General features: G+C 40.6%; 1 protein-coding gene across 2 annotated transcripts in view; it reads left to right on the top strand.

The window, feature by feature from the left end:
• Positions 1-16667, top strand: part of ASXL3 (ASXL transcriptional regulator 3) — a 133284-nt gene that overhangs the window by 41470 nt on the left and 75147 nt on the right. For both annotated transcript variants that reach the window (XM_037381151.1, XM_037381153.1), the window contains one exon: positions 16159-16267. In XM_037381151.1, coding sequence (XP_037237048.1) covers positions 16159-16267 — 109 coding nt within the window. The remainder of the gene's footprint in view (positions 1-16158; positions 16268-16667) is intronic.

The raw sequence follows: 16667 nt of genomic DNA, 5'->3' as shown, positions 1-16667 counted from the left end.
TTAATTGGGATAACTCAAGAAGATTTTGCTAGTGAGCGTAAAGAAAGAAAAATACATCACTTTTAAGTTCAGCATAGCAATTTCCTTTAATGCTGCCCTTTCTGTCTGGGAGAAATATTATTTAATAAAGTAATCTCAGATTACAGTTTGGTAGGTAAACATTGAGTAACATATTTGAGATTTAAAGATTTCTGAAGTGAAAAAAGAAATCCATAATTCTCATAAAATATAAACAATACTTTTAAACTGTACAGTAGTTAGTGAACTTTGCTCAGCAATACTTTTTAATTATTTCCTTTAAATGGTTAAATATTACCACAATTTAAGCCTTTTCCCTGAAATACGCTTGCCTTTTAAAATTTAATTCTAATAGGTCTTAACAGCATGTTGTATTTTGCTTTATGTTTTCTTTACTGAGGGAAGGTGGAAGGAGATGTCTACACATAAACACCTAATTTTATAAATTTAGTTACAATTGGTTTTAATGGCAGCAACTGGAAACCTGCACTGAAATCATGTGAGAGGGACATGACATTAGGCTCGAGTGGAACGTGTTGGGGTGTGGAGCTCCTTCAAGCTTGGTAATTCTGCTTTCACTCAGCAGGGTGGTACCTCCATGTCCCCCCTCCTCTGTGTCTTCTCGTGCCAGAGGCAGCCACCCAAAGGGTTACAGCTCAGGCAAGCCAGCTGCATCTGGCATGTAGGTTTGGGAGCAGCTGAAGGGAGCATGTTGCGTTCCTGGCAAAAGGTGAAATACAGGCCTTGCTCTGAGGAGTCTGAAATGGGAACCAGTTGTGTCAGTCTGAGGCCATCCTTCTCCAGTTACTGTAAACCAATATTGTAGCTGAGAGAGTAATCCTGCACTCTCCAAGCTGCTTTTCCTGTTCAGGGCTGCCCACCTCCCTGGGTACTGGCACAAGATTCACGTGGCTGTTTGGGGAAATAATCAGGATTTAAATAAAAAAAAAAGGTGGGGTGAGGTGGGGGAGAGGGCTATGTCATGGAGGCAGGAATGTGTGGTCTGCCTTAGAGAAAGCTGCTCAAGCTGCTGCTTTGAGTGTCAGCGCTGGCTGAAAGTGACATGAACTGAGTATTAATCTTGGTGCAAAACTCAGTGAAAGCAGAAGCTACTCCGTTGCCTTACATACAGGTACACAGATGCACTATTGCTGGCTTAACTGCAGGGTGCTGTCACTGACAAAGCTGCAGTAGCAAAAGCCCCTGCTGTGAATTATAAGAAAGGCTGGAGATTCTTCTAATCAGTTAGGAGAGGAGTGTTGGCTGGGAGCTGTGACTGTATCAGGATTATGTTCCTGGTATAGCATGATAAACTAGGAGACCTACTCAGCCTTACGAACTAGTCCTGGCCCACAGTGTTTTCTGGCAACACTTCTGCCTTCTTTTCCCTTTTCCACTGTGTAACAGAGTTAATGAAGCCACTGTCACATGCTGCATAGGATTCCTCTGTGGGTGGTGCAGTAGCTCAGTTCTGTTGCAGCGGTTTCCAGGCTTCTTCAAGAAGCTTCAGGGAAAATCTTTGGGGGGCTCCTGCTTCTGGGAACTTTGGTGGCTTGCTGCTGCCGGTCAGGGCCAGACTGTGTGTCATTTGCCTCTGTCAGCTGTTACAGACAGCTTTTTTGGGCTACTTGGCTGGTTGTGGACTACCTATGTTTTTTGTCTTCAGCTGGCTGTTGATCAAGCAGTGGTTTGATGAATGCTTGAGGAATAGCTGTAGAACTACTCCCAGAGCCCAGAAAGCAGAGGGAGCTCAGAGACCTAGCTGTTATCACAGCAGTTAATACAAGAGGGGCACAATGTTGTGCAGAAAATTAGATCGGGACACTGCAAGACTGATTAGGAATGTGCAGTGACAGTACTGATGTGCTGTAGGGCATGGTCACCTGCAACTCTTCCTGGCACATCAGAGAACTTGGCCCAGAGAGAACTCCAGGTCATGGGCTGCACTCCTGGGTCTAGGGCTTGCACTGGGGAGGGCTGTGGCCTCACCCATGGGCAGCATGCTCTTCTGATCAAGGTGTTGAGTTGCCAGGTGAAAAATCTGGGAGGAGATGAGTAGACATGTGCAGTGTGAGAGAGGACAAACAGGAGATCAACAGGATCTTTGCAGGGACAAGAACACAAGCTCTGTGATGTGAAGTAGGGGCAGTGAGAGATTATATTCAAACAAGCTGTGGACAGTCTCCTAAGATTGGGAAGTTGGAAATCTATGATTACTGGAAATATAAAGAAGATTCTTTGCCTGCAGAGAAGAATAGATGTAGTGCCTTGGAAAGAGGTCATCAAGATTGTCAGGGGAGACCTCGGAGCCAGCTGAGGCTCAGCCAAATGTGTATGTGGGGAAGAAAAGGAGGGGCACAGTTATTTGAGACCATATCCTGACAGAGACAGAGGCACTCATCTGCCAGCCTGGTGTACCTGTGATAGCTTTCTTCTTCAAGGTTTACTTCTTGTGTGGTACTTCAATCACAGATGTTGCAGATGAACACCTCTGATGCTTGTCCAGCCCTCAGACTTCACCCCTTGCTGTTCATCCATGTGGCCACCATGCCACTGCTGGGATGAGCCCAAATATATAAAAAATGATTGCAGAGCCCTGGGGGCAAGGGTGAAGAGTAAAAATGCCCAGGTGGTTGTTTTCCTCAATCCTGCCAGTGAGGTGGAAATGCTCAGGTAGCAGAGAGCATGTCCCTTAAGTCAAAGGGCAGCCGCATGGCTGGTGTCGCAGGCAAAACCAAGGTACCCTTTTTGAGGAATAAGGACTGCTGAAAACAGACAAGGATGCATGAGATGGAGTGTGGCAAGGGCATCTTTGCTGACAGTTTCAGTAACCTTTTCTGGATGGCTTTTAAGTAGCTACTTAATGGAAAGGTTGCTTCAATTTGAAGAGAAGTGAAGACATGGGAAACATTGAGGAAGTGTCTGGGGAAATTGATTGGAGAAACCTTGTGCTTTTATGCAGGCAGTATGACTGGGGTGTCTGTTTCGAGTGTCTGTACACTAATGCACAGAGCATGGGAAACAAGCAGGAGGAGTTGCAAGTTTGTGCACACTTGCAGAGCTCCTTAGGCTTACAAAGACATGGTGGGATAGCTCACACAGTGCATGCAAAGGAGGGGCGAGAGTGCACAGTGCTTTGCTTTGGAATGGGCACTGAGTCTGTTGAGCACTTGAGAGATCAGAGGGTAGCGCAACATGAGTAAAGTTGTGGTAGGGATCTGCTGCAGACCATCTGGCCAAGAAGTAGATGAGTAACTGCTAGGGGCTGTGCAGTTATTGCAGGCCATAGTAGATATGGAGGATGCAAGTAAGCCAGGACATTCTTGAAAGTCAATTTCTTGATGCAGGTGATTGATGAACCAACTAGGGGACATGCCATACTGGACTTGTTACACATGAACAAGGAAGAACTGATTGAAGGTGTGAAGGTTGATGGCAGTCTTGGCTATGGTTGATGATCAGACTACGGACAAAAGGGCCCAGGAAGCCTGTTTCTTCTTCATTGGTGAATGAGAATGGTCCATCCCAATGTGCAGAAAGTCAAGCAAGTATGGCAAAAAGCCAGTATGAATGAGCAAGGGTAAATCATGCCTGACCAGCCTCTTCACCTTCTGTGCTGAGACGAATGGTTCAGTGCATGAGAGGAGGACAGTGGATGTTATTTACATTGACTTTAGCAAGACCTTTGGCATCATTTCGCATAGTATATTCACAGTCAAATTGGTGAGATAGGAACTCAATAAGTGGCCAATAAGATGGATGGAAATATGCCTGTACTGCAGGGCCCAAAGTGTTTCTATCAAATGTGTTAACTCTGTTTGGTGACCAGTTACTAAGTGGTGTTGCTCAGAGATTTATACTGAGGCTGTTATTGTTGAATGTTGCTAATAAACATCTGGACAATGGGACAGAGTGCACATTCAGCAAGGTTGGAGATGATCTTTGACTGGAGGGAGTGGCTGGTACACTGGAAGACTGGTTTGCTATTCAGAGGGGTCAAGACAGCAGAGAATTGCGCTAACAGGAACCTCATTAAATTCAACAAAGGCAAAAGCAAACTCCTTTATCTGGGACATAGTGACCCATGTAGCAGTACAGGTTGAGGGCTAACAGGCTAGAAATCAGCTTTGCAGAAAATGACCTGGGAGTCCTTTGACTGTTAACAAGCCAGATGTTAGTCCAGCAACGTGCCCTTGCAGCAAAAAAGGCCAAGCCCTTACTGGGCTGTGTTAGCAACAGCATTGCCAGCAGGTCAAGTGAACTGATCCTTCTCCCTCTGTTCAGCACTTGTGAGACCACATCTGGAGTACCATGTCCCATTTTAGGCCCCCTAGTACAGGTAAGAGATTGGTATACCAGAGTGAGTCTAGTGGAGGTTCACCAAGATGGTTGGAGTCTAGAGCATATGGTGTATGAAGAAAGGCTGAGAGAGCTGGGCTTGTTCACACAGGAGAAGAAAAGGCTCGGGGGATCCCATGGCAGCCCACAGCTCACTAACAGGAGGGTGTAGAGAAAACAGAGCCAAGGTTTTTTTGGAGGTTGCACAGTGACAGCATGAGAAGCAAAGAATGAGAGGCAACAGACACAAATTGGAACATGGAAAATTCTGATTAGATACTAAGAAAAATATTTTCCCAGTGAGAGCAGTTAAGCATGGGAGGAGGTTGTCCAGAGTGGCTGTGAAGTCTCCATTCTTGGAGATTGCACAAAACTTGACTGGACAAGGCCCAGATCCAAGTGACCCTGCTTTGAGCAGGAGGTTGGACTAGATGACTTCTGGAAGTTCCTCACAATGTAAATCAGGCTACAATTATATGAGTATGTGAACCTTGGTGGAGCTGAATGTTCTTAAAAATAGCTGTAACCTTTTTTTGGGGGTGGTGTATTTTTTTTATTTTGCATTTGACTAACCAGTTAAATCTCAATAACACACATGCAAGATATTCTTAAAGCACTACAGAGCAAGTTGTGGAGACTGGCCAGTTAAAAAGCCAAATTAAACAAGAGAACTTGGGATAACTTCATAGAGGTCCCTTGTGTAGGGTGATTAAATTTTAGAGGCCAAAAAGCATTTGGTGATTACTGACTACGTCTTGTTCAGCATAGTCACTTTGCTTTCCACGGGGTTTTTTGGTGTATTTGTTTTGGTTTTTTTTCTGAGGAGTAAGCTTCACCCAACTTGAAGCCAAGAATATTTGGAAGGGTGGGGTGTTTTTTCTCATTTTATACATTGCACATTTTGTGGCAATGTTTTTCTTGGGTTTATTACATTTTTGATTGTAGCACAGTCATTACTTCATTTTTCTAAACATATGTATTTAAAACCCACAAGGGCCTGTGAAATCTGATACTAAAATAAGACATCATATATATCAAACCCATGGTTTCTTTAAGAAAGCCATTTTTTAACCTCTACTTGAGAGTTCCTTTCATGTGGCAGGAATTTATTTTTTTCCTTTCTTTATAATTTTGTCCTTCACGGTGATCATTGGTATTAAAGTAGAAAATGAAAAATGTGCTACTGCTTTTTAATGAAATCAGTTAAAACTATTAAAAGAAAATATTTTATTAAAAGAGAAGAGAAAAACCCATACATTTTTGAATAGGAATTAGCTGTCGGAGAGAACTGTATTATTTCACCAGTATAAGAATTTGTTACACAAAGGAATCAAATAGTTTCTTTCAAGTGATGTTGAATGAGGTGGGTGTTCTCAGTCCTTTGGACACCTTAGCTGTCGTGACCATCTCTGACGCATGCTGATTTATTGTTCTTTCAGGATAATTTTCTTTCTGAAACATTTTTCTTTTAGGATGATTTCAAAAGGTACTCTTTAATCTTTACCTGTGTCTTTCAAAAATACATTCAAAATACTTCTTTTTTGTTAGCATTGCTTTTTTCTAGTATTATTTGTACTAAATCTAATGAAATAGTAAGGATTCAAAGTACAGAGATGCATGTACTATATGTCCTTTCTCTGAGATTTTTTTCTTCACAAAGAAGAAAAACCTCAGGTTTTCACAGGTGTTAGAGAACACAGAAAAGTGTAAACATTCTCTATAAAACTTGTATTCTCATTTCCTTTCTGGTCGAGGAATGCTTGTTGCCATATGTGAATATCATTTAAAGAGGTGTCATGGTGTTTCAAGCATACTTTTCAGAACATTACAGATATTCAGGGAGACCTACTCAGAGGCATGGCTGACAAAGGGCAAGGGTAATCAGCAAAAATAATGGGTAGGGATATTTAAATTTTGAGAGGGTGTTTATATCTTTCTGTCTGCAATGTATAATGTGGCATTGATATGATATGCTTGTGTAGTTTTTATTTTTCCTTCTCAAATTTAGTTGCTATACTGCTAGCATCTTGTTTTCAAATACATTATAAACCTAGAGTAAATTTCTATAGCTATAGGATATTTTTCCTTCAAAAATGTTTTTGAAAGAAAAATATATTCAGGGCAAAATCCATGGCAATAACTCTGTAAAATTCTATTAGGGAATGCTTTTACGTTTTACACAGGTTCTGGAACTTCTGTATGTGAAGGCTTTCTTGTGAGAGAAAATATTTTTTTTAAAAAAAAAAAAAGCCTCACTGGCTTAAGGAGTACTGAGATTTGTGATGAACTTTTGTTACAGAGGCTTTTCATTTCATTGTTTTAGATGAGTCATAATAAAGCCCTGGTTTCACCACAGATGAATTCCATTTGGGTTTTTTTCTAGAACATTACTGTGGTTATTATCACCAGGTCTGACACCATTAGGTTTTCCCAGGCTGCCAGCATGAGGAGATACAATACACTTTGCTCTCAATGTCAAAAAGATTCATTATCAGTGTTGTAGGGTACCAGAACTTCATATACCCTGGCCTCAGACCACAGAGTGCTGTAAAGGTAAGGGTGGAAATGCTGATCTATCAAAGACTGTTGTACAGAGCAGAGGGCAGACCTGATGTGTCTTCAGTAGTCTTTCCCGCTGCAGAAAAAAAGAAAGATGAGATATAGTGTAGTGCTGCAATACAGCTAAGAGGTGAAAAAAACCCTAAGTCTATGCCGTCATTTGCAAAAGTGAGCCAAACTCTTACCTACTGAGAGGTAATCAGAATAAAAAGTTGTGGGTAGTCATGCATGAGAACTTTGATTTCCCAAGAAATGTAAGTATCATCTCAGATTGTGGTCAGCTAGTCACTTGTGACTGACTGTGTGAATGGAACCAGTCTGGCAAACTCTTAAATGAAGAAACAAACCAACCTTTTCTTACTAGCATCCCCTGTCTTTTTGTCACAGTCACCTTTGGCTAGCAGTTTCATTCACTTGTCCACCTTGCTTTTCTCATGATGACCTATGGCTAGAGGTTTATTAGGTTTGTGCTTTATTGTATGTGCTAATGTCATGTAATCACTGCACACAGTAGCTGTATGTAGATGTACAAAAGGTCCAGAGGGAGATTGGTTTATGTAGAAAGATCCTAGAAGTGGTAGAAATAGGTCTTAAGGGTAGTGGCATAATCTCCAATATTTGTTTACACTATATATCCCTTCACAGAGTACTTGAATAATCTTTGTGTGTCTGTCTGGGTGGCTGCTACCATTCCTCTAAGGAGATAGCGTGTTCTTTTAATGCTTGGGGGGCGATCTGGTAAGAGGGGGAAGACACCCGTTAGTTCTGTGAAAGCAGCTTCACTTCCAACTCCTTCCCTGATCCCAGGTTTGGTGAATTAAAAATATAAAACCAGACTAGGTGAGTATGTAAATGAGATTTCCTGCTAAGGAATGCAAAAAATACCCTTTCATGAAACCTGGCTTGAATTTAGTATCCGTGTTGAATTTCTCTCCAGGATTGCTCCAGATTATTTCACACCAGAAAGACAATGAAAAGATTCAGTTTCTTGGTGGTATATCAGATACTTCAGTTAACTGTGATTCCAGCTGCTTGTAAGTCCCTCACAAGCTACAAAGGGCAAAGTCCAAGTTCATTGCTGTGTTCTTCTGCATTAGATATATGGGATTCACTACTTTGGTTAACCTCAGTGAAAACTGATAGGTGAGTTCTGCTAGCTTGTGAGACAGGCGCGAGGTATCTGTGATGGATGTTTTAGCGTGTCTGTACTGGTCCTTTTTCTTTCCATCATACTACTAATAATTTTGCCTCTATCTTCATCTGGTTTAGAAAAACAAGAATCTGTATGAGGGTTGAGTATGAAGCGATGTCAATAGTCTATATAATGGCTCTTTTTCCCTATCATCTTCTGGGGTTTGTTTGCGGTCTGTGAGACTACAGTCAAATCGGCTGTATTAGTCTGTTGTGTTACCTGATAGCTGTGAGCTTTCTGGCTTACTTGTGCTGCTCAAGAATAGTAGCCATGTTTGTGATATTCAAAGGCTGAAAGTCAGATGCTACATGTGAAGCGTAAGTAGGACCAGAGATGTAAAAATTTTTTTTAGGATCCTGCCCAAATGAGAACAAAACTGATGTTAATTTTGGCTAATGTGGATAAAACTGATTAAAAATAAACTTAAGAAAATACATATTTTAAGAAATTTCTTCTAATCCTTTAATACATTTAAAAATCCAATTGGGAGAGCTTATATTAGGAATAAGCCTTAAGTATATTTTATTGAAACTATATAAATAGTATTCTACCCGTATGCACTTCAATTCCTGTAAAACTTTTGCAAAAGCTGTTTAAGGCTCAAGACATTTATTATGAGTTTATTTATTATTTAAGTGGTTAAGACTTTAGAACATAAATAGTTTTGACAGTCACACCAACTATAGGTATCAAGAATATTTTCTGTATTTCTCATTAGTAGTCCCTTTAAAATTAAGAAGCCACTTGGAAGTTCAAAAAATATAAAGCCTCTTTCTTGTTTCATTTTAGGAATAAAAGCTTTGTGTGAGAGGCTGAGTTCTACCAGCTCTATAGTTTCACTAGTGTTTACATAAAACCAGTAGATAGTTCCCTAGCTACCTACTACCCACATACTAAAAGATCATGTTTTTATTGTTTAATAAATTGTTAGATATTTAACATTTTGAAAAGTCTGCCTTTATTCCTATTATATTCCAACACATCTAGTGCATTTTCATTCGGTATTTAAAAGCCAATCAAATTCCAGTTTCTTTCCAAAAATGACTTAACAGAAATAAGTACACTTGTAATAATTTAGTAAATAAGATGTCATTGCTGTTTTAGCATCAGAAAATACAACTTAGATTAATTTTTGTAAGTTAGATAATTGCTGAATGCATTTATAGTCTTGTGACTAGCAGAAGGTAATATTACATTAAAACTCTATTCATTTTCTCATTGAGGTGTTTTAATCATTTCATGCAATGAATGAATTAGTCTTGCAATAGGAAAATAAATGGAACAAATTCAAAAGCGAGATTTAAATTGATCGTTCAACTCAGCTTTTCTGTTTGAGAATTTAAATTGGTTTAGTTTGGATTAACATGTTTAGTCTATTATTTTGCCTTCTATTAATGAAATTTTACCTGGAATGTGTAGTCTGTATTTAACATTGGATGATAAAGTAAATACACTGTTTGAGGTCTTCCCGTGTATATTGTGTTTGCGTTGCAAGGTTTTGATAGTGGGCGACTACAGAGGTGGCTTCTGTGCCAAGCTGCCAGCAGCTTCCCCCATGTCCGACAGAGCCAGCGCCAGCCGGCCCCAAGATGGACCCGCCGCTGGCCAAGGCCGAGCCCATCAGTGACGGCGGTAGCGCCTCTGGGACAGCGTATTTAGCAAGGGGGGGATAAACTGAGCAGCAACCTGCAGCCAGAGAGGAGTGAGGCTGTGAGAGCAACAGCCCTGCAGCCCCCCAGGCCAGCGCAGAGGGAGGCAGGAGGTGCCCCAGGCCCCAGAGCAGAGGTTCCCCGGCAGCCCGCGGTGAAGCCCCTGGCGAGGCAGGCTGTGCCCCTCAGCCCGTGGAGGGCCGTGGTGGAGCAGATCCCCACCTGCAGCCCACGGGGACCCCAGGCCGGGGCAGGGCGATGCCCCGAGGAGGCTGTGCCCCGCGGGCAGCCGGCGCTGGAGCAGCTCCTGGCAGGGCCTGTGGCCCCGTGCAGAGGAGCCCAGGCGGGAGCAGGTTTGCTGGCCGGGCCTGTGCCCCCGCGGGGACCCGCGCTGGAGCCGCTGTGCCTGAGGGGCTGCGCCCGGGGGGGGACCCGGCTGGGGCAGGCTGGGAAGGGCTGCTGCCCTGGGAAGGGCTCGCGTTGGTTGGAGAAGTCCATGGAGGGCCGTGTCCGTGGGAGGGACCCCCGGCTGGAGCAGGGCCCGAGTGTGAGGAGCCTCCCCCGAGGGGGCAGGAGCGGCAGAGGCAGCGTGTGATGGACTGACCCAGCCCCATGCCGTCGCTGTCCCCCTGTGCTGCTGGGGGGAGGAAGGGGGGGGGGGGAAGATGCAGAGAATTCATGAATAAAGTTGAGTCTGGGAAGAGGGGAGGGGTAGGAGTAATGGTTTTATTTTTTATTATCCTACGCTGATTTGATCGCTAATTAATTAATTTCCCCAAGTCGAGTCTGTTTTGCCTGTGACGGTAATTGCTGAGTGATGTCTCCCTGTCCTTACCTTGACCCTTTGTATTTTCTTTCCCCATTCAGCTGAGGAGCGGGAGCAATAGAGTGGCTTTGGTGGGGACCTGTTGTCCAGCCAGGGTCAGTCCACCACACTGTAGGGGTATACCAAATAACTAGGGAAGACAGTTGATCTGATTTGTTTAGACTGACTTGAAGCTTTTATTGCTGAAAGCTTGTAGAGGGTTGGTAGGAAATCTTGCACTCATCAGCGTTATTTTCAGACGTTTACTCTGTGCTCTCTACTTCTTTCTGTGCCAAGGGAAGGATCCTGTGCCTGTACCATTTGAATACAGCTGAATGTCTAGGTTTTTTTCAGTCAGCTGTTCACTGCACCTCTTCTGGTTCTTCCCCCCTGAGCCTTGGCCCCAGCACCAACAGCTGGTGCAGCACTGCCAGCTCAGTCAAGCATGGCTGTGGGGGGAGAGTGGCTCTAGAGCAGTCAGTGGCACTTTGTCTTTTTGATATATAGGACAGCTATCTTGGTATTGCTGCTTCAGTTCCTAGTGTTTTTGTGTGTCACTCGCAAGCTAGGTCGTGGCTGCTGTCTTCTAAGGCAATTTCAGACATTTTGCTGGCATATAATAGCAAGACCATAGGCACACGGTTCCTTGAAGATTGTGGGAAAGCTTCTGCTTTGGCTTCATCAAACTGGGTGTCCAGTACTGCATGCATTGCTCTATGAAACACTTCAGCAAACAGTGCACATCTAGACATCTAGTCAATTCTCCACCTGTATATGGCTGCTGTATATATTGAGTAAATACACTTAGGGTGTGTGTTTAGCCTCAGCCCTAAGCAAAATTTTGATTTATTAAAGAAATAAAGAATCCCAGGATATAGTGCTGGATGCATGCTCAAGAGATTATTTAATACAAACGCTAACACTGGGACAGATTCCAGTATATGTACCAGCCAGGACTGGTGTGTATTTGATGATCTGATGAAGGTCATTTTACAAACTTCCCAGCTCTGTTCGGATGTTGATTAAAACATCAACAGCTACACTCACTTTTAGACTATCTGTGAACTTTCTTTTTCTTGCCCCAGTGGCCATGAAGAGCACTTATCTCCATTGACTTCAACAGCCCTTTATGTTTTTCTGAGAAGTTACAATTACACCTTTTACTTTTCTGTTTTCAGACCACACAAATGTGTTTTCTACAGCCTTCCCTCATAAGTTTTGTTTTCTTTATCTGTTGTCACTCTTGTGTACTCTGAAACTGGTATAACTTGCATGCGTTATAAACATTTTTTTACTCTGTGTGACTTCATATCAGGTCTAGAAATTAGTTCTGAAGCGTTTTGGTTTACACACCAGCCGCGAGTAAAAATTGTTGCTCCCTTGTGACGATTTATGGATCTGTATGAAATGAGCAGATGATTTCAAACAAATAAATACTGAACACATATATGATAGCTAAGTGCCTCTCTTACAGCATCATTGTTAGATTTAGGAACAGATCGGGAACCCTTCTAAGCTCTGGGAGGAGGCTGCACCGTGTGCAGGGCAGGGCTGCGTGGCTGAAATGCTGCCTGCTGCAGGATTCCAGGTGCCCTGTCTGCATAGTGTCAGGAAACATTCACTGTCTGCCACACTATTGTCTGGACAGGTTGGCTTTAGTCAAATTATTTTTCCATATTTAAAACATATTTTATTTTGACAAGATCAAATTTTTTTTTCTCTTGGCAAGCAGTCTAGTATAAAGACCATTAGAATTAAAAGTATAACCACAGAAGTTTTCAGTTTTTTTCTGGTAAAACTGTGTGTTTGAGAATTTTATAATATAAAAATAAGTAGTGTTTTTGCTGGTGTTTTTTGCAGATTTTTGTAGGGTTTTGAGGAGGGTGGCAGGGGAGAAAGTAACTGAAATCTCTACTTCCCAACACGTTTTTGGGGAGCTTGGTGTGTAGAGACCTTAGTCCAGCATTTAGATTTAGGTAACACTGGCTGCATGACCAGTAGAGGGAGCCCAGAATCACAAAATATTGGAAATATTTTTGAATGGGGGAGCTGGGGTGAGAATCTTTCTTTGATAATGTACGGGAATTTTGTGATTATATTTGGCAGTATGCACCAAATACTACCAACTTATAGTGACTCTTGGAAAGAGTATTTATGAAACTTTGAAATGCTTGATGTCTTTTAAATAATCAAATTGTATTAACGACTTTTATATTGGAAGGCTAATTAGTAATTTTTTTCTCTTTCCTATGTTGCTGGTTGTTGTAACTTCATATGACCTTTGCAGAAAGTAAGTAATTTTTCTTTTTTAAAATCTAATTAAAAGTGTGCAGGGTGGGTATACTGCTTGTATATATGCATATATGTGTATTTATATAAAATAAACATACAAGCAGGAAAGGATCATTCTTAAAGACATAGCGCTACAGAGGCTGACTCCCATGTATGAATGACTTGTGGAATACCACAGTGGCTTACAGCAATATCACCCAAAAGAGGATAAATAGTGTGAACCTTCTGCACCTGAAGGCTGTAAATGGTAAACGTATTCCTGGTGTGTAGACTAGGGGATATTTGCAATACATTTGTTTAAAATACATTATGGCTCTAAAAATTCACAGATATCAAGTTACGAAGTAGAATTTATTGTATCCAATTTGATTTAACTGAATCAAAGTTGAACTGACTTGGAGTGTTTCAAGAACTTAGGTCAAACTGTGCCGGTTTTGATATTCAAAGAGCCTTATATTTGGCAGTCCTTGGCCGGTGTATTAATATGTGCCAGCAGCTCTGAGCAGAACGAATATGTCCTCAGGCTGTAGGAGAATTTAGAAAGCATGCAATAAGTAGTATGGATCCCTCAGAAACTGCTCTGTGATTCAGATATCAGTCTGTGTCATAGGATCTTTGATTGTTGGGCTTTCTAACCACAATCCCATGTGTTGTGATAGCATGTATTACAAGTGTCTCCAGCATCCCTTGTGGGTAACGTTTGGGAATCCTAATACAGTTTTTTAAGAATGACTGTGCTGACAGAAGAATAGACAAGTCATTGGCCAACGTGGGTCAAAATAGCAGGGATAAAGGACACTGTGGAATTTCAGTTTGAGCCGCTAGCTCAAAATAAATCCAGCCTCACAGTATTCAGATCATTGTTTCATTTGCAACTTGTGTGGTTTGTTTTGTGCTCATTATAGACATACCCAAATTCAATTTTCAAGAAGGGTGATATGGCCCTTTGGTTACATGCCAAGTTATTTAGGAATTGCAGGTATCTGTAGGAAACAAGCATAACAGTAGTTAAAGTACTTCTTGGCTTAGTAACTGATACGGATTTCTTTGTAAGTCAGAGAGTAGTTTCTATTGTCCACTTGCCAGTTGGCTAGACTTTGAAGATTAAGATATCTGCTGTGAGCACAGTAGTGGTCATGAGGTATTGCCAGATCCTCTATTTTGGGTTCATTCATCTTGTATAATTTTAATTGGATAATGATATCTAAAAATAAGAGTGGGGTCCAGAATATCAGCATCGGAATAGGAGGATACAAATAGTGCATACATGCACACAGATTGTTTCTTGATATATTGAGTTTGTCTTCCACTGCAGAGTCAGCAAGTTCTTTCTATCTCGCAGAGAAAGTCTTAATCTGTGATAATGTTTCACTAAAAAGATCCAAGACTCTGAGAGTCGAAATTGCTTCATGTTATGTATGTTAACATATGGAAAAAATTATGGAAGTAGGACTGCTCTGTTAAACATCTTGTGTCTTTGCTTGTCAGACATTAATACAATAAGGAAAAGGTGCAAAGAGAAGTATCCTACTTATTCCAAAATTGTTTTAAGTAATCATTAAACTCAATAAAATATCTCTTAATGTTTTCTGTGCTACTGCTAGCAATATCATTATATTTCTACCATATTTAGGTTTTTTTGTGTTACAGTATTATTTCAAAATGGAATGTGGAATTAGTTTTATCTGCAAGGGAAAAAAAGAAACAAAAACTTTTCAGAATTTTTGTATTTTATTTTTAAATAATAATTATATTTATTATTATATTAGGGTTATAATATTACAGTACTCAGATATCAAATATCTGATAAGCTTATCAACAAGCAGCATTTTTACCTGTACTTTTTGATTTTAGATGTAGTAATGTGATACTTAAGTCATCAATAGTGAATAAATTATATTGGACAGGACCTCCTGTCCTGAGGACACTTTATAGTTGAATTTTTACTGGAAGTGCAATTACCACACTATCTGTCTTGCCACTAACTTAATACATGTACAGTAAGGATTAATTTTATTTTAACAGAAACATGGAAATCAGCAGAGAGCATCATCATATGAAAGATGACAATTAGAGTCCGGTTTTATTTATTAAAAAATTCAGTCATGCAATTTTCAACTAAGACTGGATGTTGTGTTGTAATAATGCATAATAAAGAGCAATAGTTTCTGATGGACTTTTGAAGCCCTGTTCCTGGTTTATAGTTGAGTGTATAATTAATCCTGAAATACTTAGCAACACACTTAATTTAATGCACAGGCATTGTTCCACTTAACCAAGTGGAATATATTTATGTGGCTAAAGATAAGCATGCGTGCAGGCTCGGGACCCCAGGGAAGAAGCACAGTTTCACATTCCATCCCTGAGTTCACTGTGTACATTTGTCTGTAAATGGGGACAAAGACGTGATAGTACATCTATAAATCTGGTACTTTAAATTGAAATGAAATAAAATAATTTATGACTACCTTCTTACCCACCATTTCTTAGATCAACTTTTCAGAATAGTGTTAAGTGTAGCTAAGGTAGAAACACTTTGCTTTATTTTTCTCATGTAAACACGCATATATTACAAACACATCTCTATACAAGCACTCTTTTTTTCTTAATGTCTTGTGTTTCTTTTTAAATAGTCCTTTTAACATGCATTCCACAGTGGTATTGCAATTACTACCTTGAGTAGGTCAATCTCTTAATCTTTAAACCAACTCTAATTAGAAAAGATAGTGCTTCATAGAAGATTCAAACATGCTTGTATTTTTTTATAGCAATGCATGCTGATTGTGTTAAGCCAGAAGAAGGCTTAACTATATATCACTTTTAATTTTAAATGTGTTCTTCCTGGGCTCTTTATTATTCTTTTGTTGCCTTTCATCCTATGGGATGCAGCTGCCCTTGAACTTGGTACTGTTTTGATCATTCATGTGCAGCAGCCACATTGTCTGTAACATTTCAAAACTGAGGCTTCATGGTGTTATTTACGAAGTAATTTCACATAAATATTTGGACTTTGGTTCTCCCAGAATGTGGAGCTGGTTGCTGTATGAAGAAAAGCATAATTCTAATTCACAGACTTTTTGCCTCGAGCCTAGGGGACAGATGCATATGATTAAGTTTGAAACTGGCCTGTTATTGTAATGTAGATGTTTTCAGGGTTGAGAGAATTTAAAAAAAAAAGGGTGTGGGGGGTGGGGGGTGGGGGGGAGCAAAAAAAGCTGGACAAGCATGAGTTTTAGAAAAAATAGACCGATGGAATAGTTTTACAAGAGGCACTCAGTCTTGGACTGCACAATTTTATTTTGCAGTGGAACCTCTCCATTAGCTTGCCTGAATGCAATGCTTCATACTAACACTCGTGTAGGTGATGGAACATTCTTCAAAATCCCTGGGAAGTCAGGACTCTACGCTCTCAAAGTAAGTTTAAATTTTGTATATGGCAAGTGCATAGCACTATTAATCCATTTTATGAATGTCTCAATAGAGATAAAGGTAAACAGATTAGATTCTTTAGAGAGGAAATGACCTGATAGTCCTTCTAACTGCTTTCAGATGTCTTTTGAAAGGATTTATAATGAAAGTAAACATCAAATGTTTTATCCTAGAAAGCATATACATGTTCTTACATTTGGCATATGGTATAAAAAACACGTAGCATAGCTAAAATGCTGCTTTTTCAGAGTTGCTCACAGAAAGGCCTTTGTTTTATGAGCAGTAAGCTCAAGAGGATCACTGTCTTCCTCATTAAGTAATTGTTTTAACCTTTTATTTTTGAATAGTTAACATTATTTGCAAGTCTGATATAAAGCAGCTTTTA

The sequence above is a fragment of the Falco rusticolus genome, chromosome 3 (assembly GCF_015220075.1).
Source record: "Falco rusticolus isolate bFalRus1 chromosome 3, bFalRus1.pri, whole genome shotgun sequence".
In the NCBI taxonomy this organism is placed as follows: Eukaryota; Metazoa; Chordata; class Aves; order Falconiformes; family Falconidae; genus Falco; species Falco rusticolus.
Note: the sequence above shows the minus strand (reverse complement) of the source record. Positions and strands in the feature narration are given on the sequence as shown.